This window comes from Notechis scutatus, chromosome 2 (assembly GCF_049901735.1).
Source record: "Notechis scutatus isolate UNSWTSFEM ecotype Mainland chromosome 2, rNotScu1.2, whole genome shotgun sequence".
Taxonomy (NCBI): Eukaryota; Metazoa; Chordata; class Lepidosauria; order Squamata; family Elapidae; genus Notechis; species Notechis scutatus.
Genome location: NC_142010.1, coordinates 231,056,332 through 231,078,571, shown reverse-complemented (window position 1 = coordinate 231,078,571; position 22,240 = coordinate 231,056,332). Strand labels below are relative to the sequence as shown.

At 37.5% G+C, this 22,240-nt stretch overlaps 1 protein-coding gene across 2 annotated transcripts in view; it reads right to left on the bottom strand.

Annotated features, from left to right (window-relative positions):
* Window positions 1–15,343: 15,343 nt before the first annotated feature.
* EDIL3 (EGF like and discoidin domains 3) overlaps window positions 15,344–22,240 on the bottom strand; it is a 236,944-nt gene continuing 230,047 nt past the window's right edge. For both annotated transcript variants that reach the window (XM_087958209.1, XM_087958210.1), the window contains one exon: window positions 15,344–21,934. In XM_087958209.1, the coding sequence (XP_087814335.1) occupies window positions 21,785–21,934 (150 nt within the window). In that variant the 3' untranslated portion in view covers window positions 15,344–21,784. The remainder of the gene's footprint in view (window positions 21,935–22,240) is intronic.

Sequence of the window (22,240 nt, the reverse complement as noted above, 5' to 3'; positions counted from 1 at the left end):
TTGTTGGTAGTGGTGCATGGAGTTGAATGCTGGGTGAGCAAGTAGGTGGACAGTTTGGAGTACCAATCTGCTTGGCCAAATCTTGCCTAGGCTTCCTTTACAGACCTAACAGCCCTCTCAGCCATCCCATTGCTTGCAGGGTGAAAAGGGGCCGTGAGGGCGTGTCTGATGCCCAGGTTGGCTGCAAAACCCCCGAACTCACAAGAGGTGAACTGGGGGCCATTATCAGATATCAAGGTGTCAGGGAGGCCATGCGTAACGAACAGTCTGGTCAGGGCTGTTGTGACAGCCAGCGTAGTTGTGGAGGGAAGCAAGGCCACATCAATCCATTTAGAGAACGAGTCTACTATGACTAAAAAGGTCCGCCCATGCACAGGGCCAGCCAGGTCAACATGCAGCCAGGACCAAGGGGCCCCAGCATCCTCCCATCGGGTTGGGGCAGTTGTTGGAGGTGCTGATCTAGTTGCCTGGCAGGGCTGGCACGTGCTTACCCAGCTGGAGATCCAGGCATCCAGGCCTGGCCACCACACGTAGCTGCGGGCCAGAGCCTTCATCCTCACGGTGCCAGGGTGGCCTTCATGCAGGGCTTTTAAAATTGGCTCTTGAAGTGTAGTGGGGATGACCACTCTTGTGCCCCATAGTAAGCAACCCTGTAGTGAAGATAACTCTTGCCTGCGGGTCTTAAATGGCATGAATTCAGGGGCGTACTGAATTTCAGGCCACCCCCTCCCCACCCAGTCCAGGACTTGGGAGATTACCTTGTCCCTTCTTGAGTGGGCAGCAATATCCTCGGCTGAGACTGGCAGGTTGAGTTCGTTGCAATCAAAAATGGCATGGATGGGTGTTGGCAGGGGCACCTGCTGAGGGCATCTGAATGGCACAGGTTCTTCCCCGGGCGATGTACCAGCTTATATGAGTAGGCAGCTAGGAACAGGGTCCATCTGGTCATCCTCGGGGATAGTACCTGTGGGGTTTGCTTGTCTCCTGCTAAAAGGCCTAAAAGTGGTTTGTGATCTGTTATAAGCTCAAAGTAATGACCATAAAGGAATTCGTGGAATTTTTTCACAGCAGCAACTGCTGCTAAGGCTTCCTTATCAATTTGACTATAGTTCCTTTCTGCTGCAGAGAATGTTCTTGAAAAGAAGGCAATTGGGGCCTCGGAGCCATTTGACAGCCTATGGCTGAGTACTGCCCCTATGCCAAAGGGGACGCGTCTGCAGCTAAAACCAGGGGAAGTTGTTGGTTAAACTGGACTAGTACTGCATTTGAGGTTAGCAGGGATTTGACCGCTTGGAAAGCATTGGCTTCTCTTTGTCCCCAGTGCCAGGGGGCTTTCTTATCTAAAAGTCTATGCAAAGGTTCAGCTATAGAAGCCTTGTGTGGAAGAAAAGCTGCGTAGAAGTTCAGAAGTCCTAAAAAGGCTTGTAGTTCCGTTTTGTTAGAGGGAGTAGGTGCCTCATGGATGGCCCTAACTTTTGTTTCTATAGGATGAATTCCAGAGGCGTCAATTCGATAACCTAGGAAGTCCACTTGCTTAGTGGCAATGGTGCACTTGTCTTTTTTTAGTTTTAACCCATGCTGCCTAAAACGGTCAAGAACTGACCTAACCCTAAGTAATAATTGTGTTTTGTTGGTGGCAGAGACCAAAATGTCATCAAAGTATGGGACTACCCCTGGGAGTCCTTGGAGAATCCTCTCCATCAGGGACTGAAAGATGCCTGGGGCCACACTAACTCCAAATTGTAAATGCTTACACCTAAAAGCGCCCCTGTGGGTTACTATTGTTTGCAAGTCAGCAGTATGATTGTCTACAGGAAACTGCTGATATGCTTGGGACATATCTAGCTTCGCGAAAATTGTACCTGGCTCAAAGGAGTGCAACAGGTGTTGGATTATGGGGACTGGGTATGCACTAATTTGGAGGAAACGATTGAGGGACTTTTTATAGTCTGCGCAGATTCGCACGCTGCCATCTTTTTTAAGGGGGGTGACTATGGGTGTTTCCCATTTTCCGAAATCTACTTGCTCTAGCACCCCTTGCTTAATTAGCTTATCTAGTTCAGAATCCAATTTAGGGCGAATGGCAAAAGGGACTCTGTGAGGTTTTAAACGAATGGGGGTGGCTTGTGGGCTTACATCAAATGAGATAAGGGTACCAGAATAACATCCCAGCTCATTACTAAAAACATCAGCGTAGTCCCTGAAGAGGGTGTCTACCTCAGTATTCACCACAGAGTGAATACCAGTTACACTAAGGCCCAGAGCAGGGAACCAATCTAGCCCAAGCAAGCTGGGAAGGGCACCATCTACAACCACCAGAGGCAAGTGGCCTCTAAAGTTCTGGAATTGAATTAGGAACTTGCCTTTACCCAGGACTGGAATGGTCTTTCCCTGATAGTCTCGAAGAGTCAGGTGGCAGTTGAGCAGCTTCTTCTTGGACAGTGTAGGGAGCAGCTTCTTCAGGGTGGCCCACGAGATGATAGAGAGGGCAGACCCGGTGTCCACCTCCATCCGGCAGGGTTTACCTTCTAGAAAGACAAAAATGCTTATTTTGTTAGACCTAGGGGTGGTATTGTCTGAGTGGTAACAGGTATAGCAATCTTCAACTTGCCTTTGGAAGGAGGAAGCAGCTTGAGGTCTTTGTGGGAAGGTTTTTTCAGCTTGGCAAACCCTAGCTATGTGGCCTTTTTTCTGGCAGTTTAGGCAGATGGCATTTCTGAATCTGCAGGTTGACCTGGGATGTGCTCCCCTACAGCTCAGACAATTGGGTTGCTGTCTGGCTGTTGGGTTGGTGTTTTTCCTTGGCATCTCTGGGGGGTGTGTGTGTCTTGGTTGCCTGAGACGGTTTACATCAAGCGATTCTTCTTCTAGGGAAACCTCATCAAAGTGAATGGCAGAGTTCCCTTGCTTTATGGGGTTTCCCTGAATCTCAGCTGCTGACAGCTCTGACAGCTCAGCAGCCTGAGCTTCTTCTATGGCCAAGGCTAGGGTTAAATCCTTTTTTACTAATAAGCGCCTCTGTAGCTTTAGGTCTCTAACTCCTCCTACAATTTGGTCTAGCAGCATGTCTTCCAGGTAATCCCTAAAACCACAGTGTATGGCAGCTGATCTTAATGCTGCCATATACTGACTAACGGTCTCCCCTTCAGCCTGCACTCTCCTTCTAAAAGCCAGTCTCCTAGCTATTTGAGAGGGTTTGGGGGAGTAGTGGTTAGACAGGATTCCCTGCAACTCCTCCCAGGGAATAGCCTTCACAGAGCATGGAGATACTAGTGCGGAGGCTGTATCAAAAACAGCAGCCCCACAGAAACTCAGAAAATAGGATCTTTTCCTCAGGTCAGTGGCTTCTGTCAGGTCGATAGCATTTAGGAAGTACTCGAACCGGTTCATATACGACTCCCACGTCTCGCCCGTCGGCTGGAATGGAGGGAATGTCGGGTTTGAACCCATCTTGAAGCGGCAGTGTCGGTCTCCTCAGCTGAGGGAGCTTTAAATTCGCGCTTTTAGAAAAGCGCTTGCGGCTGTGCCTGTCAGGTGGCGTCTGACTCCTCAGCTGGGGAGTTTGAACTTCGCGCTCGTGGAGAGCGTCAGAGGCGGTGACATTATTCAGCTCTCAGCGGCTTCGGCTCTTTTTGACAGTGACCGTGCTCAGCTGTCTTTGCCTGGTTGTCTCTTTGTCTCTTATCGTATCCCGCCTCCGTCCCCAGTGTTGTAGGGCAGCGGTAGAGATTGAGACAGACACAGGCTCAACGTTTAACAGGCTTTATTCAAGTGAATAAAGGGTCGCCGCGGCTGCCGAGGCTAACTGGAAGTCAGCTGGTGGTGACAGCTGATGCCGTTTGACAGCTCCTTTTATAGCCGTCTGTCAAATGGCATCAACCAATGGGAGCGGTCGGCGCTCCCATGCAGGCGGCGGACCAGAGTGAGGACCGCTGTCAGTCTGTGAACACAGCACTCTCCGCAATTATTCTGGCAAATATTTTATAGTCCACACTGAGTAATGAAATTGGTCTGTAATTTTGTACCTGTTAGTCATTGGTATTCTCTTTTAAGATAAGGGTAATGTAGTTACCCTTATCTTAAAAGATGAGTTTGGGAGTTTTGCTTGTTCTATTATTTCATTATACAATTCCAACATTAATTGTTCTAATGGTGTTTGAATTTCCTTATATAATTCTGCAGGGATCCCATCTGGTCCTGGTGATTTGTTACATTTTTGTTTGCTAATTGCCTCTTTCATTTCAGTCATTGTGATTTCAGCATTTAACATTTTCTTTGTTAGTTCCAGGATAGTAGGTATATTTTTCTCATTCAAATATTGTTTAATCTTCTCTTCTGGTATCTCATCATGGATATATAATGCTACAAAATATTTCTGGGCAATAAGTTGTTTTTCTTCTGCCAAATGGTGTGGGATTTCATTTTCATCCTGTAGGGTTTGTATTATTTTTTTCTACATCTCTTTTTTCAGTTTATGGGCCAACCATCTCCCTAGTTTGTTAGCATGCTCAAAGTAGTTTTGCTTCACCATCCTGAGGTTCTGTACCATTTCATCCTGTAAAGTTAGGTTTATTTTATGTTTAGTCACTTCTCTCTCTTTTTAATTTCTTCATTTTGTGGTTCTTTTTGCATTCTATATTCCAATTCTTCAAGTTTCTCTTGTAGTTCTATCTGTTGTTTTTTCTTGTCTTTATTCTTTCTTGCTCCATATGTGATTGTTAGGCCTTGAATGTACATTTTGGTTGTGTCCCATAGATTTTGTAAAGTTGTTTCGTCATTTCCATTATCTTTAAGGAATAGTTTTAGTTCTTCTTCTAATATTTTATGTAATTTTTATCCCTAAGGAATTTCTGATTTAAGTCCATCTTCCTCTCTTTTTTCTCCCTTTCCATTTCAATATAAGTAGATTATGGTCTGCCCATGAATTTGGCAGTATTTCTATTTTCTCTATATTTTTTGCTACTTCTGAATCCATCCACACCATATCAATCCTAGACCAGGAACTATGTGGGTTTGAAAAGAATGTATGTTGTCTCTCCTGTTGTTGAGTTCTCTCCACATGTCTTTTAAATTTAATTCTTGTGCCAATTTATGAAATGTGCTTGGTAGTGTTTTCCTATTTTTCCTGTTTTTTTTTTAGTTGTGTAGTCTTTTTCTATATCTACAACTGCATTGAAGTCCCCTATGATACATATATTTTCCTGTTCTAATTCTACTATCCTCCAATGCACCTTACTATAATATTCTTTTTTGTTGGTATTCAGAGTGTAAATTGCTATTAACAATACTTTCTTTTGGTTTATTGGTATTTCTACCATTAAAGTTCTTTCTTCATCGTCAGCAAATATCTAGTTTGAGTTTAACCATTGCTTTATATACATTGCTATCCCTCTTTCCTTTTCTTGTGCCAATGCAAGATGCAACTTTCCCAATTTAGGTGATTCTAAAATATTGCCATACTGTTTTTCAATGTGAACTACTTGCAGACAGATAATATCAGCGTTCTGTTTCTGGTATTTGGTGAATACTTTTTTCTTTTAGTCGGAGCATTTAGGCCATTTATATTAAGTGATAAAAGTATAAATTCTTCTGCCATATTATTGTTTGTATTGAGTTCTCTCTCCTCTCCTTGTTCTTATCTCTCTTTGTGACGGTGTCTTTATCCTCTCTACTTCTTGTTGTTCGATTTCCCGTCATTCTCTCACTTCTTGATCTGATCACTTTTCTTCCACTGACTGTTCATCTTAGTTTCTGCTCTCTATCTCTTCTCTACTATGCTGTTCTTTGTCTAATGCCAAGTAGTGCTCATAAAAGTATTGTGCGTTGTCCAGTGTGCTTAAGAGACACTCTTATCTTACATCAGGTTGTTTCTCTCTCTCATAATATTTAGTTTATTCAAAAAAGGTTAAAATACAAAACCCTAAAATATTAAAAATAAAGAAAAAACCACAACAAACAAAACTAAAAGTGTCTTAGAAAAAAAGACTGACACATATATGCCTACAATCCTGCCTAGTTGAATGCTGATTTATATAATACAACAAAGATTGAATTTCCAAAACTCTCTTTTAACAAATTATTAAAATCAACTTGTACAAATTTTACCACAACTTCAATTCCAGATCATCCCAAAAAATAATCCTAATGGTCTTGGATAAATTATTCATGTTTGTTTCTTAATGCCTTCTCTTATCTGTTGCTGATTGATTAAATACAATAAGACCAATTTTCAAAAACAATGTATCTTCCCTCAAAAGCCAAATGAGATTGTTCCCCAATTAGATGTAATACATTCACACCCCTTTATACCCCTTTAAAAAGATCCATTTACTGCTTATCTACCCAGAGGGTTCTCTACTATAAAAGCACAGGATTAAGTTTAGGAAGGTGTATGAAGTCTCCTCTAACTTTTCTGGATCTATGTTACTTCCTGACCAATTTACTGTCAGAGAATCATACTCTTGGCTCTGAGTCTGTGAAGTTTGTATTGTTTCTGAGTCTATATTCCTTGCCAATGAATCTTCTGCTTTAAAAACAAATTCCTTTTGTGGATCTAAAATATTTAGGGCAAATTCTCTGTGGTGAATGTTCAACAAAATATAATAACTTTTCACCATCCAAAGATATGTGCTGTGTTTTCATATGAGAAAGCAGAAAGTGATGTAAGCAATAAATAAATCAAAAAGAAATCAGAAAAAGCGGGTAGAGTCCAGCTGGGGATTGAAATAAATCAGCATTCAACCAGCCAATTAATATTTAAAGGTAAAGGACAATTCAAAAAGTGAAGTTAAAAGTCAGATGGTTACAAAAATGTCCTGTCCATTGACTTTCTGATTGCTCCCATAAGGATCTGCAATCTTTAAGATTCCCTATCCCAGGTGAGTCCACAGCTAACCCAAAAATCATCTTGGGTCATTCCTAAGTACCCCATTCATATCCACCAAAGAACACAGCAGGTTGTGAGTAAAAGAGAAAAAAAAGCCTTCACTTTCAGCAGACACTTTAGGGAAGAATCAGGGGTAGTTTCTCTCACAAGAATATATTTGGCAGATCTTTGTGAGACAGAATCCTATATGTGTACAAATAACTATGTAGATACTCTCATATGAACAGGGAACTCAAGGGTGGGATTCAAATTTCTTAACAACCAGCTCTGTGGGTGTGGCTTAATTTGTGGGTGTGGTTTGGTGGTCATGTGACTGGGTGGGCATGGCTTGCTGGCTGGTATAGCTTGGTGGTCACATGACTGGCTGAGTCTGGCTTGGTAGTCACGTAACTGGATGGGAGTGACCAACTCAATGTCACTCATGTCAAGGGGTGTCTCGCCTGGCCCCTCCCCTCCCAGCCATTCCTTGTCACACCCAGCCTCAACATATCTATTATCTATCTATCTATCTATCTATCTATCTATCTATCTATCTATCTATCTATGGTATTCAGCTTTGTTCGGGTATTTTCCCACGTCATTATAGTTGTGCTTTTAAAGTTGTAGCAACGTTTCAGCAGAATCTCATCTACCATCATCAGGCTTCTGTCTGTCTATCTATCTATCTATCTATCTATCTATCTATCTATCTGTCTATCTATCTATCTATCTATCCATCCATCCATCCATCCATCCATCCATCCATCCATCCATCCATCCATCCATCCATCCATCCATCCATCCATCTATCTATCTATCTATCTATCTATCTATCTATCTATCTATCTATCTATCTAAAAACATTGTTCACCTTTTTTTGACTTTATTATCTACGTACTATAGATGTACTTTCATGGACCACTGAAAGGAGGAAATGGCTCACATGCTTTTAAGGGGCTGCCACAAAGAAGGGGGGGACAATGTATTTTCCAAAGCACCAGAAGGCAAACAAGAAGCAAAGGATGGAAATTGAACAATGAGAGAAGCAACCTAAATCTAAGGAGAAATTTCCTGACAGTGAGAACAATTAACCAGTGGAACTGCTTGTCTTCAGAAGTTCTGGGTGCTCCAACACTGGAGGTTTTAAAGAAAAGATTGGACAGCCATTTCTCTGAAATAGTATAGGATCCCCCCCAAAGTCCCTTCTAAGTGTTATTCTATTATTCTGACACCTTTCTCAGGCACACACCCTGCACCCCATTTTTGGCTTTGCAAGCCTTCCTGCACTTACCTGGGAGCCAGAACAAGGTGCATGGGGAATCCTGGGAGGCATGGGGCAGGGTGGGTGGGGCCAGCTGGTCTTTGGAACTACTGGTTCACCAAACCAGATGTACAATTAACATCCGATTCACCCAAACTGGCCTGAAACGGTAGAATCCCACCCCTGAGGGAACTCATATAGTGCTATTAAGGTAGAAAACTGTGTTCAGTGGAACAAATAGAGGCGCATTCTTTGAAAAGCTTCATGCTGGATAAGGTGACACATGGTATAGTACATGAGTAACTTCAGGAGATGTTCACAAAGAAATTGGCATGTTCCCACTGGTCACTACTGTGTTCAGATAACCTCTTTATCAGTGAGGTCCAGTCATGGCTTATGTTAATTAGATTAGATTAGTTGTATGATGCTTACAAGTTTAGAGGTTTATGTTCCACAATTTTGGTGCAGCGAATATCACTCTACTTTTCTCTCTTTCATAGTCTCCATTGTTGACCTTCCACTTACAGGTGCAATCCATGCATGTTTTTGGTCAGTTCAGAGATTGAACTGATGCTGAATAAACTTCCTCAACCCACTGTAGGGGCGTGCATAACGCACCAACTATTGTTTCTCTTATTCTTTTATTTTCTTATATGTACCCATTTCATGTATTCACAACTATATATACATTTATACTTATTATCTTGTAAACAATTGGCAAATCAAATAAATAAAAAAATAAACATGAAACTTTTTATGGTTACTGCCTAGTTTTTCAATCTGTTTTTAGGTTTTTAAACCTGTTTGGAAAATGTGATCATTAGAGGTTGAGCTTATGTCCAATGAATAGCCATCTGTGAGAAGATGGCATATCTCCCATGGCAAAACAGTATTTTCCAGAAATGGAAAAGGAAAGGAAAGGGAATTATGAGTATGTATATGAAATATAAACATCAACTGAGGGTTCTACAAAAAGAGGAAAAAATCTGTTGGCAGGGATCTTAAATGTCACATTGGCCCTATTTTCCTTTCTGACATGGATATGTATTTTCTTGAAACGATGCTACATTGTTGACTTTACTGAGGCATGGCTTGGATCTCGAATAAGAGCATAGTATCCTGTATGACACATTACAGTCACCACTACTGATGAAAAACAAAACTCTTCAGACACTTAATTAACAAAAGTGCCATATCTATATGAACTTTTTTCAATATTTTCAGTCTGAGGCAGAAATAACATAAACTTATCTTTAAACTATCATCGATGACTATCTTAAGGCTGGAACAGTGAAAAAGCATGAGAAAACACAAAATCATTCTCATGTAAATGGGATGTAAAGGGCAAGCTGAATTCTCTTTTTAACTTGGCTCATTATGATTTATGGAAAGATTCATCCATATTGATCAATTGCTTCATCATAGTTTGTCTTCTTTTCTTAAATATCTTAAGGATGAGCCAAAAACAGTGATTTAATATATGTTTCTCTCACTTTAGAGTAGACTTCCTTTACCACATTAAGTTCTGATTATTATTTTTTAAAGGATGTTGCAATGTGTACTTTATGGCATTAGTTTTTGATAATGCTTTTATAGTTTTTATTTTGAATTTATCTCCTGTTCCTTTCTTTTCTTTATTTAGGCAACAAAGGACAACTGCTAGATTTCTCCATGCCCTATTTAGAAGTTAATGGGGGAGGGATTGCTCACATCATTTCAGCCTGTTACAATATTCCAATTCACTGTTATATCATTTTAATGTTTTGCCATTTAAATTTTTGGAATGTAATTTCATTTACATTTCACATGCATTATGTCCAGTTTTTAGTAAACAGCAGCAAAATGGCTACTAGAGGAGAGGATCTGTATGGGCACAGTATGGATGAAACTTAAATACTGCTATTTGTCAGGAATTGAAATACCATAAGAGTGATAATTCTAGCCTCTAGCATTCATGGACTGGTTATGAAATGAAGATAACCATTTGGGGACATGGCAGAAAAATGATTTTGCTTGTGTTGTGGCAGGGTACAAGTGAAAAAAAAAGCCCACAGAGATTAATCAGGATATCTGCCTTCAAAAGTGACTCCTATTTCCAGTGCACACATACAGTACTACACAAAAACACAGAGACTTAAGAGGGATTATGAGAACATTCACAAGCACACACCCGCCACTCTATTACACAGAATAAAAGACAGATGCTCTCCTACAATCACTGCTGGTAAATGAGTTGGAAAGGATTCCCTGCCTTCTTGTTCTTTCCAATCCAACGGAAGATTGGAAAGAAAATATGGAAACATGCATTGGAAAGAAAATATGTAAACGTACTTGGGACTCTGTCCATCTCTCTGTCTATAAGGTGCAGAACTGGATTAAAATTGTAATAGTAGAAGAAGTCAAACAAAAACTTGAGTTTGAAAATGGATGGCATCAGGCTTGAGGCTGTGGAGGAAATAAAATTCTGAAAAATTCTCTCACTGCATAAAAATGATAGTTGGGCAGCAATTCCATTCTACCCCTCCCCTTTTTCAGTCATGCAGTTTAGAGCAGAGTACAGGTAGTCCTTGACTTAAAACTATTCATTAGTGACCATTCAAAGTTACAACAGCACTGAAAAAGTGACTTATGACTGTTTTTCATACTTATCACAACCACATGATCATGTGATCAAAATTCAGACACTTGGCAACTGACTCATATTTATGACAGTTGCAATATGTTGGAGCCATGTGATCACCTTTTGTAATGTTGACAAGCAAAATCAGTGGAGAAGTCAGGCTCATTTAACAAACTGCAGTGATTCACTTAACAAATGTGTCAAGAAAGGTAGTAAAATGGAATAAAAGTCACTTATGTCTCACTTAGCAACAGAAATTTGGACCTCAATTGTGGTTATAAGTTGAGGCCTACCTTTATATCAAGGCTTTCTAATGTTCCTAACATACATACAGATACAACAGGAGAAGAGTACAAATATGCACAAAGGGGTTACACATATATGTCAACATTGATTAGAGCTTGGAAAGTAAGTGTAAGATGTGCAATATGTGTGTAATACATAAATAACATATATATTAATATGTGTATATATATAGGCAGACATGCCTTGGAAGTAATACTAATCCATGATCAGCTAATTTTTCATCAGGGTTATTATATTTTCTACCTGATTCTGCCCATTCTTTTTGCCCTTTAATGACCTTGTAATCCCTTACGTCAGGGTGGAATTGGGGCAACTGAATGGAGCTTAATGTTTACTGTCACCAATGCAGAGTTTGCAGCAGGTAATTGTGCTGAGAGAGAAATATCAGCCTCTACCTAGGATTGAACTCACAGCCTCCTGATTGTGAGGAGGGAGCTCCACCTCTAGGCCACTGCACCACTCTTCTACATGATTCTTCCCAAGAGAATGGGAATTTCAATTAGTGCAATGTATGACTGCAAGGATGCTGAATTGGACCGTCTAACACAGATCTTGAATTGAGATATTGGTTGATCATTATTTCTAGGTTGAATTCCATATTCTGATATACTCTCATTTTGTTAAGACATGTATGCTTTATTATTGAGTGTTTTATGTTGCTACCTACTATATGTTGGAATATGTTTATTAAATTAGGGCAACAAATGAAAATTATACAGAATATAAAGTTTAATGAATTGATATAGTTTGGAGATCTTATTCTTGTAACAATTCTTGAATGTTGAGAGATGTGGTAATATATTTTATTAATCATTTTATCATTTTCTGTAAGGCCTTTGTATAACTAGCAGTAAGTCTAGGAGATGTGGGCATTCTTGGTGGGGGTAGGAGTATCTTTGCTCAGAGTGCCTCATTCTGTTTTGATTCTGCCAGTTTAGAAGGAATAGGAAAATGGGTGAAAGTTCAAGGTACAAGATACACAGTTGTGCTTTCTCATGGGACTTTCCAAACTTTCCCATGAGACTTTCCGTGGCTGTATGATCTCACCCTAGCAAGGTAACATCTGGGACTTTCCAAGATTGTGTGTTCTCATGCTGGTGAAGTAATCTCCTGTTGAGGTCATTGTTTTCTGAATATGCATACTGTATATTTTGCTTGTGTTTTTCTCAATAAATACTGCTACCTGAGTTCTCTCAGGGTTGGCATTTTCTCAGAGACAGTTCCCTGTGTCTCATTTCAATGTCAAACCACCATAGAGAGAAAATATTTGAAGTGTCAGTCTAATCAATTTAAAACATGTTTATGCATTTTTCTAGTGGATGCTGATCTGGTTATCTAGTCAATGGAAGATTTAAAAAATGCATCTATTGTCCTATTTCCTGATATACTGTATAACTTTCGATAAAATGATGTATCAGTTTTCAAAAGAACAAGACATCTCCATCTTCTGCTTACACTTTAAGCTGTTTTTGACTAAATTATATTGTTGGGAAATAACTTCACTGTAATACTTGTGTATCATGAACAAACTTAATCTTAAATGCTAGAAAACAATAAATGCAATGCATTTGCAACATCAGATGCACAGAAACCTATTCACAAAAATATTGTCATATTGCAAAAATAAGTAGAATGTGAATGTGGAAAAGGAGCAATATTAGATTTATTACATAAGTGCTGCATAGAAAACTTGCTGTAATATTAGAGAACAGAATTATATTATTGAACATTGTGGGAAAATGTTTAAAATGTTTAAAATCACTCTAGCCAACTATTTATTACAATGAATGAAGAGCCAAAGAGCTAGTTTGGCCTAGTGGTTAAGGCACCAGGCTAGAAAGCAGAAGACTGTGAGTTTTATTCCTGCCTTAGGCATGAAGGCCACTTGAGTGACTTTGGATCAGTCATTGTCTCTCACCCAGCCCACCTCACAGGGTTGTTGTTGTGGTAAAATAGAAACAAGGAAAAAGTGTTAGGTATGTTTGTCACTTTGAGGTATTTATAAAAATAATAAAGGTGGGATATAAATAAATAAAAATAAAAATATATTTTTGTTTTCTTTCATTTCGAGAGGCAGATTGAGGGGAATTGGTGGGTTCTTTACTTCCTTTTTTTCTATCCTTTGTTTAACCTATGGAGTCTTCACTGTTGTAATGATTTAATTAAAACCAAAATGCTTAATTTATTGATTTGTCAATAGAATTTTACTAAATCCACTGCATTTCTAGGCAACTGTAGAATTGTAGTGTGCAGAGCAAATTGGCATTACATTTAATAAAAAATCACTGTCAACACATATACTAAAGGGAAGAGGCTTTCACTGTGCTGCCAGGACCACTGATTTGTCTTTTCTGGCATCCTCCTGCAGACATCAGTAAGGAAGAAGAATCAGGATTTGCAGTAGTAAGGAATAAACAACTAAAACAATAAGTTTGAATAAACACACACATAAAAAATAAACTGTTAGGTAAACATGTTTATTTTTCAAATTTATATAGCTGCCATCTTACAAAACATGTAACTCAAATAAACTTTATTGAGGCAAAAAGGATAACTTAGTGTATTGTCTTCTACCTTATTGAGAATCTTCTTTGTCTCATCACATACAAGAAATAAAAGAATCCCAATCCAGATTTTAATGTTCTCATATCTTTATCACTCCTTACTTAGCTATATGAATAAGCAGTTGGCAAATATATCTTCCTGTTTGAGATGTTTCCCAGGATGCTGTATTCATTTTTTGAATAAACTAATAAAACTAACATTTTCTGATGTGTAATAGAATATTCTTCATCTTCATAAGGATCAGGAACAACCTCAATATTATTGTTTTCAGTAATATCTTCATTATTTATGAATGTTACATAAATAAATAAACTTCTGTAGCTATGTATTTAACTCCACAATGAATAATCTAATCAGTTTCTTGATGAGAGAAATGTTTTGGTCAATTGTGTTAGAGACGGCTGTCCTCTGAAGTTGTCTTTGTATTATCAACTATTCACTGATTCGATCAAATTGGAGATAGTCCTGTATTCAAAGCTCCTAGTCAAAAAGGTGGCAATGATAGCCAAGAAGACTTTGCAAAGATACATATAATTTAACAGTTGTACCCTTCCTTGGATTGGGAGTTTCTGGGGCAGCACTATCGGCTGCCAGCCAAAAAGATAAGAAGCTGGATGCCTGCCACAGTCTAGTGCTAACAAACTCAGGCAGAATTTTAAAAAGCCAAGTGTCCTCTTAAGGCAGCAAGCATAAATGTTGTCCCAGGCTTGGCACTGGTTGAGACCAGCAACTCAATAAATGATAAATCCCAGGGAAGAGACACAAAGGGGGTGGAATTCAGCGTTCTAAGCAAAGAATAGCAAGGTAAACTTGACAGGATTCAATCTTGAAAAGCTGTTTTCAGTGTTTTGTTTTTATACGAAAGCCAATATATAAGCTAAGTGTCATCTTGTGAGACCTGGGAAGTGTGGCTTTCCTGTCATGATGCCTGCCTTCTGAAAGTATTCCCTTTAAATCCAGATGGCTCGTACAAATGGAAGGGAAATGTTTCATTTATATCAGCAGAAATCTACTCACATGACTAGAGATGAGTGTAAGAGTTTAAGAAAGAATAAAACAAATGAAAAATGTATGTGCAAACTGTTTGTACAAATAATCTGTTTCTCAGGTAAGTTTTGATCTTGAGTGCTCCATGGAGCTAGCATAGCATGCTGCAGTGTGCTGTGGTTCATACAGCAAAACAAAAAAACTGTTTTTCATCACAGGGTCATCAGATTTGGTTAAGTCCAGGTTTCCAAGGCAAAATGACTAATTTTTCAATGGTACATCTGAAATTTTGCTTAGACAGTTCCATACATAGTCCCAACATAATAGTATCATCGATGGATGCATTATCATATATTATTCCCACATCTCAAGGAATAGGAAGTTTAATATATAAGAGAGTTTAATTAAAATATCCATGAAATTTGCAGGTTTCACCCTCTCATAATCTAGACTACCTCAAAAATTTATCAACTGCTGAAATACAAAAACTTACAATTCTTTGTACTTTCCTCCATTCTGTGAGAGAATGAAGCTCTTTTTCTTGAACCTTGTCTCAAATAACACACTTGATTGGATTGGTTTTGAACTAGGCTTGAGAAAGCCTTTTGTGGAATTGTTAATTATTTTACCCCCTCTCAGCAATATCAGATGGTTTCACATTTTTCACACTTGAGTTTTGCACGTAAATATACTTTTCAGGGAGTACAGTGTGTACATTCAAAATACTTCAAGAACATGCTAGTTTTTCAAAAGTTTTATTGTTAAGGTTGAAGACTAGACAAGGTTGTACTGCTTTAACATCATTCTACGTAATTTATGTATATACAAAATACATTGGAACTTTACACAGGTTGTCAAGGTGTCTGAGCGAGTTCTGTACTTGATGACAAATAAAAAGCCAGTTTTGAAAATTGTATTTCCTAATTTGTGGCATAGCACAGGTACACTTATTACAATACTTAGTCTTCAAAACTGCATGAATTTGTATATCTTCATTCCAAAAGAGAAAGTCAATCTAAAAATCTGAACTGGATATTTTCATTGTGGTTGATTTTGTAACAAGCCCTTAATACAATTAAGTAGATTATCCTAAGCCTTGTGCATTATGTTTTAATTCCCAGGCTATAAAAGTAGCAAATTAGGAAGGCTATAGAAAGGTGAAATCTGCCTAGAAATCACTAACTAAATCATTTTAGGATAAATAGAGGGGAAATTAAATCTCATATCCTGTTTTACTATTACTATATTGTGTACTATTACTATTTTGTATTACTATAAGATAATACAAAAGTTAAAAACAATTTTCTTATATTGTTCCAACAAATGTTTACTCTCTTAACATTTGATTTTAAGTAATAAGTCACTCAAAAGGAAATGACTTGGGAGATGCTATTCTAAAGTAACTAACGTTGATTTTAAATCAAATTTAATTGTGAATCTCAGGGTACCAACTTCTGGAAAATTTCCATTGGCTTCAGATAACATAAATTGAACATAGGCAAGTTCACATGTCTCTCTCTCTTGTCTGCATCACAAGTGAAATGGGTCAATAGAGTGCCTCAGATTTCCACATACACAGACAGAATGTTTTTGGTGAAGAACTAGAGGGACAATCAAATGCCATCCCCCATTCACAGTTTCATTTATCCAAGGTCTGAATATGTATATAAATCTTATCTCTACAAAATCCTGCGACATGATTACTGAATCCTGAAAAAGATAGGTTTCCTCATTCCATGTAAAGAGTCTATACTTGTCTTTTTATGTGTGTTATGTTCTAATATTTTGATGAGCACTTACATAAATCACAGAATGTCTTAAAACCAATGAGACATTTAATGATATTTTCTTACTGAATGATCACACTAGAAGGGGCAAACAGGCCACAGGAACAGAGCAAATTTATGTTCAAAAATACACATAAGCCTAAGGTTGTACAAAACACTCTACATATGGTATAATTGCATGACTTAATTCTAAATTCACCATTTTGTGAGAGGCAATGTTAGGCTAGTTTGGCTAGTTTTGTGAATCTGTTCTCTTTATTTTAGGCCAAAAGTTCTAGTTATCATTCATCAGTTACTTATCTTGGACTGGAATACTGGCTACTGAACTGACTTAGCACAAACAAATTGTAAATTACAGCCAGCCAAATGTAATATATGTAAAACTTCATGATGGAATTATTTTTCTTTAATAAGATGCAATTTATAGACCTAGGGCTGACTTAAACACACATGTACATCACATGCTATTCAAGTACTCAGTTATTAAAATATGAAGATTTGGAATTGAGTGTGTGAAATCTCTGTCTGAAAAAGCTTTCTATTTGATGGGATTGACTTGTTTGGAGGTATTTGATCAGTGAAGGCTGTTTCACCCGTGTCATTTACTAAGCAATTATGAATAGATGTACACATTCATTCTTACTACAGAATACATCCTAAAGCAGTAGAAAATTTCAAACAATGACACACAGAATTAAAAAGTGCAATTTAGTTGTCAAAGTATTTAAGATCCAAAGAACACAATTCACTGGGAAATTTATCCTTTGCAAGTCTAATTGACTGACACATTAAATATATTCATTATATGAGTGTAACAGTTTTATAACATTTTTTTTCTGTATAAATAGAGGCTGTAAGGTAGCATTAACAGGATTATGGGGGGATAAGGGAATTTAAAAACAATTCTTTCCTTTCCTTGAGTAATAAAATTACTCATAAGAAGCAGACAGTTTTACTTCAAAGGAATCTTCCATTGGCATCAGTGAAAGCTTCCATTTTCTATTTAACATAATTCTGAAATTGATCAAGTTTCTCTTTAGCTGTACTAGGACACAAATATAGCTATAGCAAGATAATCCATTTATTCATTTAAATAGGTCTTGCAAGAATTATTTTTCAACAAATTGTGCCTATATTTGCTAAAAGCAGACACTTTCAGAATCATATTAAGTAGTTTACAGAAATAAACAAAGAAGGGTAAATAACACAATCATTTAAAAAAGAACAATGAATGTAAATTACTACATTTGAACATGACATTTTATGCACTGTAAATTGTTATACATATGTTAATTATGAACCAAATAAATATTCACTTCCTTGCATTTAAAAAAATAAAGCACTAATACATTTTATAAATCTATAATGACTAGCAGCACAAACTATTTCATCAGTGCAATGAAGTGATGCTAGGAGTATCAGAAGTTTGTCATATTGAAATTCAATATAGAAAACATTCCTTATTGAAGGGATGCTGTAGATGCAGGCCAATTTCCTCCATATGACTCTCTGAAGAGTAAAAAATATATGTTTATTACCCTGATCTATCAGAGGCAGTATTATGTTGCTCTGGAATTCCCATATGCCAAAATGTATTATTTCTGCAATTTCTCTTACAAATCAATAGCTATGTGCCTGGCACAAAAAAAAAAAAAAAATAGCGGTGATTTGGTTGGCATGGGTTACCTGCTTGGGATGTTAATCCAGATTTTATCTGTCTGATTTCAAGATGAGTCATATGTAGACCTCTGCATATGTGTTCTGAAATTGTTTTCAGTGCCAAGACCTGAATTAATTTATTTTGCATTGTATGAACATATGGCTACAAGTGAAATCTTCGGTCCAATAACACTGAAAGAAGGAATGAGGTTGCTAACCACGATGGGCAACCTGCCGCAAGCAAATTCCCAGCCCTATTCTTGCAGCCTCTGTAATCACTCGCTGAGCTATCTTTTGGTGGATTTAATCTTTTTTTATGCCTCAGCAAGCATAGATTATAGGCTCACAACATTTCCATAGAGTTTAACTTACCCCTATTGACATAGATCCCATTTTTAAAGAGATCTAAATGTAATGTCTCCCTCTGATTGGCATTTCAATATAATTGTTACTTCCCCCTGTGGCTTTTGAAAGCTGAAGAAATGTATCTCAGCTTGCACTCTTTAGCTAATCTCTGCTTTAAAGTATAGATCCACTATAAAAGGAAGGATTTAACAACAAGCTACAGATTATTGCTGTTGCTTTAACTTCTAGAATATAAATTTAGAATTGAACAGATTCGCTTGGCTATGACTTATATAGCATTTCATAAGAGCCTAAAATGCAGAATAGGGGCTGTATATAGTTCAATGCCATCTTGGTTACTACCTTTATTCCATCAGACTTTTGCACCTTAATACAATCAGAGTTGACTTTCTCTTTAAAATTATTCACTACAATCAAAGACAATTCCATAAATAACATTGTTAAGAAATGTTAACACAGTTACAGACAAGACAGTAACACTTTAGTGAAATTGTAATGCAGCACAAATCCAACTAAAATACACACACATACACAAAAGTCATAAACATACACAGAACCTTGGCATTCCTTACAGATACTTGCGGTACTTGCTTTACCTTGATTAGATTCCCCTACTGAACATCTCTGAGTATCTTTGTCTAAGCCTTACAAATTAAATGTGTGAGTTCTGATCATTTTAAAGTCTAGGCAGCCATCTTTTTTTAGTGGTATACTTTTTTTTAGAATGACATTTTTAGGAAACATCACCTGAAAATTAAAAACTTATGTAGTCCAGACCACATGAAGCAAATCTATAGGAGAATCTGTGAAGAACTTGGGATGCATAAAACATTACATCTACTTGTGCTATCCCATCTCCTACCTTTGCTGGTTTTCTCCCATGCTCCCATGTATTCCCAAATGTGCTCTACATAATTCCCTAAACTTCAGGTTGCATGGGGAAAGAGATTTTATTTTCAAAAAGAATAATCTGTCCCACTATTCATCCCACTGCAGGAAGCCAGTCTGGCTATAATCTTTTTTTTTTCTAATTATATTCTACAATTATAGGGTAGCTCTTTTATATATATATATCAAGGTTGTAGAACCCATGCTTACTGTATATTGCCATGATTTGGAAAAAAGAAATGCAATTTAATAAAAATGTTTAGTGTGAACTATTTTAATGAGACTTAAAAAAAACCCCATCTCATCCCACATATCTTTTATGAATATAAGAAAGGAGATGGTGATTGATACAGAGTTTCAAGTAAGAAAAGTACATTCAGCAAATACCTTGTTTAAATGAAAGTGCTTTGCAATAGTGGCCAGGATCACTGTCTAGCAGAAACCCCTGAACAAACTGGAGTTCCATTTGCAAGAGAAATTTTACTTATTAAGTCAAATGTCAAATTCTCACAGTCTTTCTATATATAATTGCCATTGTGGATGGACATAAGTGGAAACAAAAAGCCATTCTGGCCATCCTTTTGTAGTACCTTGGTACCCTCTTTCCCATGGCAACAGCATATCATATCTTGTTTGGCTAAGGATGAGCACAAACTAGGGATACATGGTGCTCTAGCATTGACTGGTGTGCACTGAATCCTAGCTGTATATTTTCAGATAGTATATCCAAGGCACAGAAAGCAATGTTCCTTAATCAAGGTGCATGAGACCTGGAATTATAGGTAATTCTTGTCACATAAGTACCAGAGACATAGGAGCTACAGTAATGATAAGAACCTTTACCTAGACCATCTCTTTGAAAATCTTAACCCTCTCCCAATAACTTTCTTCCATATTGTTAGAAAGCTCTGGCAGAATGGTTGTCCTGGGTTACAGTGTAAGTGATAGCTGAATTCCAGTAGCAGGGATCTTGGGCTGGTTAGCTGTCTTTTAGTGGTCTAATTTCTACACACGTAGCATCTTTTAGTAGGGAAAGAAATATTCCTTGTTTTAAAAAGAATTGAAAGTACACTCATAATCTTGTGATGTTATTAGGTGCTATATACACCTTAGTCCACCAGTGTCTTTACAGTCTTAATAACCAGAGACATGTTCAGTTTGAAATTAAGTCTGATGTTTGCATTCAGTAATACCCTTCTGGTTTCTCCTGCTTTTCCATCTATGTTTGCCTGTTCCTTGCCCTATTATCAAACTTGCGTGCCCAAAATAACTTTGTACAGCTGAATTTTGCAATAACTGAAAGATCATAACAGCATCCAGACCATCACTTGTATCTGTTCCTCTGAAGTATAGCTTATGGACAATGCTGTAGCCAGGTTACACTTCTGAACTACAGATACATTGGTTCATTTTGGAATGAATGCTAGATTTTTTTTAATCACACTGACTCCCTTCCCATTGATCCAAGGGATTAGGGGGCAACTCCTTCATAGATTAACAACCAACTCTGAGGGAAGAAAAGACAGCAGCACATGAATGCCATATTAAGCTATTTATGCAACTTTCTTTTACAGAGACCCAGCTTTAGATTTGGTCCATATCCTTGTCAGCCCAGCATTGTTTGGGGTGTGTGTGTGTGTGGAAAACCTGTAAGCTGAATTCATTTACAAAATCATAGATTTCATGATGTAACAATGACAGATTTTGTCCTATAAAATTCAGCTTTGCTTACCGAAAATAAACAGCAGCAGTTAATGGGATTAAATGTAAAAGGTAATGAAATGTTCCCATTGTGCTCAATGAAAAGCGAAACAACTGGAAACAAAATCTAAAGTGCATGGACTCAGCTCTTTTAAAAGAAATTACAAAATGTAATGCGTGACATCGGAAGGACCACAGACCACAGATTTTTGTTTTCAAAAATAGTATCATTTGTCATGACAGTATATGATAGGCACAAGGGAAAGAATCAAATGAAGCCATTCCCGAGAAAAAACTTATTGCTAAAGCCACAGTATCATTTGTGAGTAAGTAAGATGACTGCATGGGTTTGGAAATAATGACATCTATCAGCTTGTTCCCAGATTACTAATGAACTCTGTAAAACCATGTTCATTTCCCTTGCAAAAATGACGGCATTTTTGTTTTATCTCTCATCACATTTTAGCCAATGAGAACAACTCAGAAGTTGTTGAAATTTCACAGTAAAACAGAGAAATAATTGGAGCAAATTTAAAAGGGAACAAAAGGGGGGAAAAGTAAGAATATGCATCAGAATCGGACCATTTTAAGGACAGGCTTAGACTTCCTTACAAAAGAGAACAGCCTACCAGAAAGTGAAAAGCCCATTCATGAAAAGCCCATTCAATTTCCTACAGGTTTTGCAGTTTCTTCTATGGAATTTTATATATATATATACATATATATATATATATATATAGAAATATCAAGAGTTGTGCTATTAAGTGGAGATCTATGCATCAGTCCTCTTCTGTACAGCCCAAAAGCTCTGACCGTAAAGTGATTCTGCCATACCATGACCAGGGGAGGATCCTTATGTGCCGTGCATAGATTGGAGGATCAATAACGTTTTTTCTGTGAGTATCATTGTCAAAGTTTCCCTGGAAAACCTGAAAGGTAACCAGCAAGATATAGTTATAAAAATATATATGTAGTGCACAAAGCAAATAAAAATGTTCACTTCAAGGATTTTATACCTTCTGCCCTCATAAAGGAAGTTATGTTTTGTCACATGAAAGAAAAGTTACCTAGAAAAGAATTATTCTATTTTTAAAATAGATGTTTGGCTTAATGGAAGAAATTTCATATACTGTACTCAGTGAAAATATTTTAAAAAACTGTGATTTACAAATATATCAATCTATTAGGGATCAAATCCTCCTAAATTATGGAAGATTTATTCTTAACATAAGTAT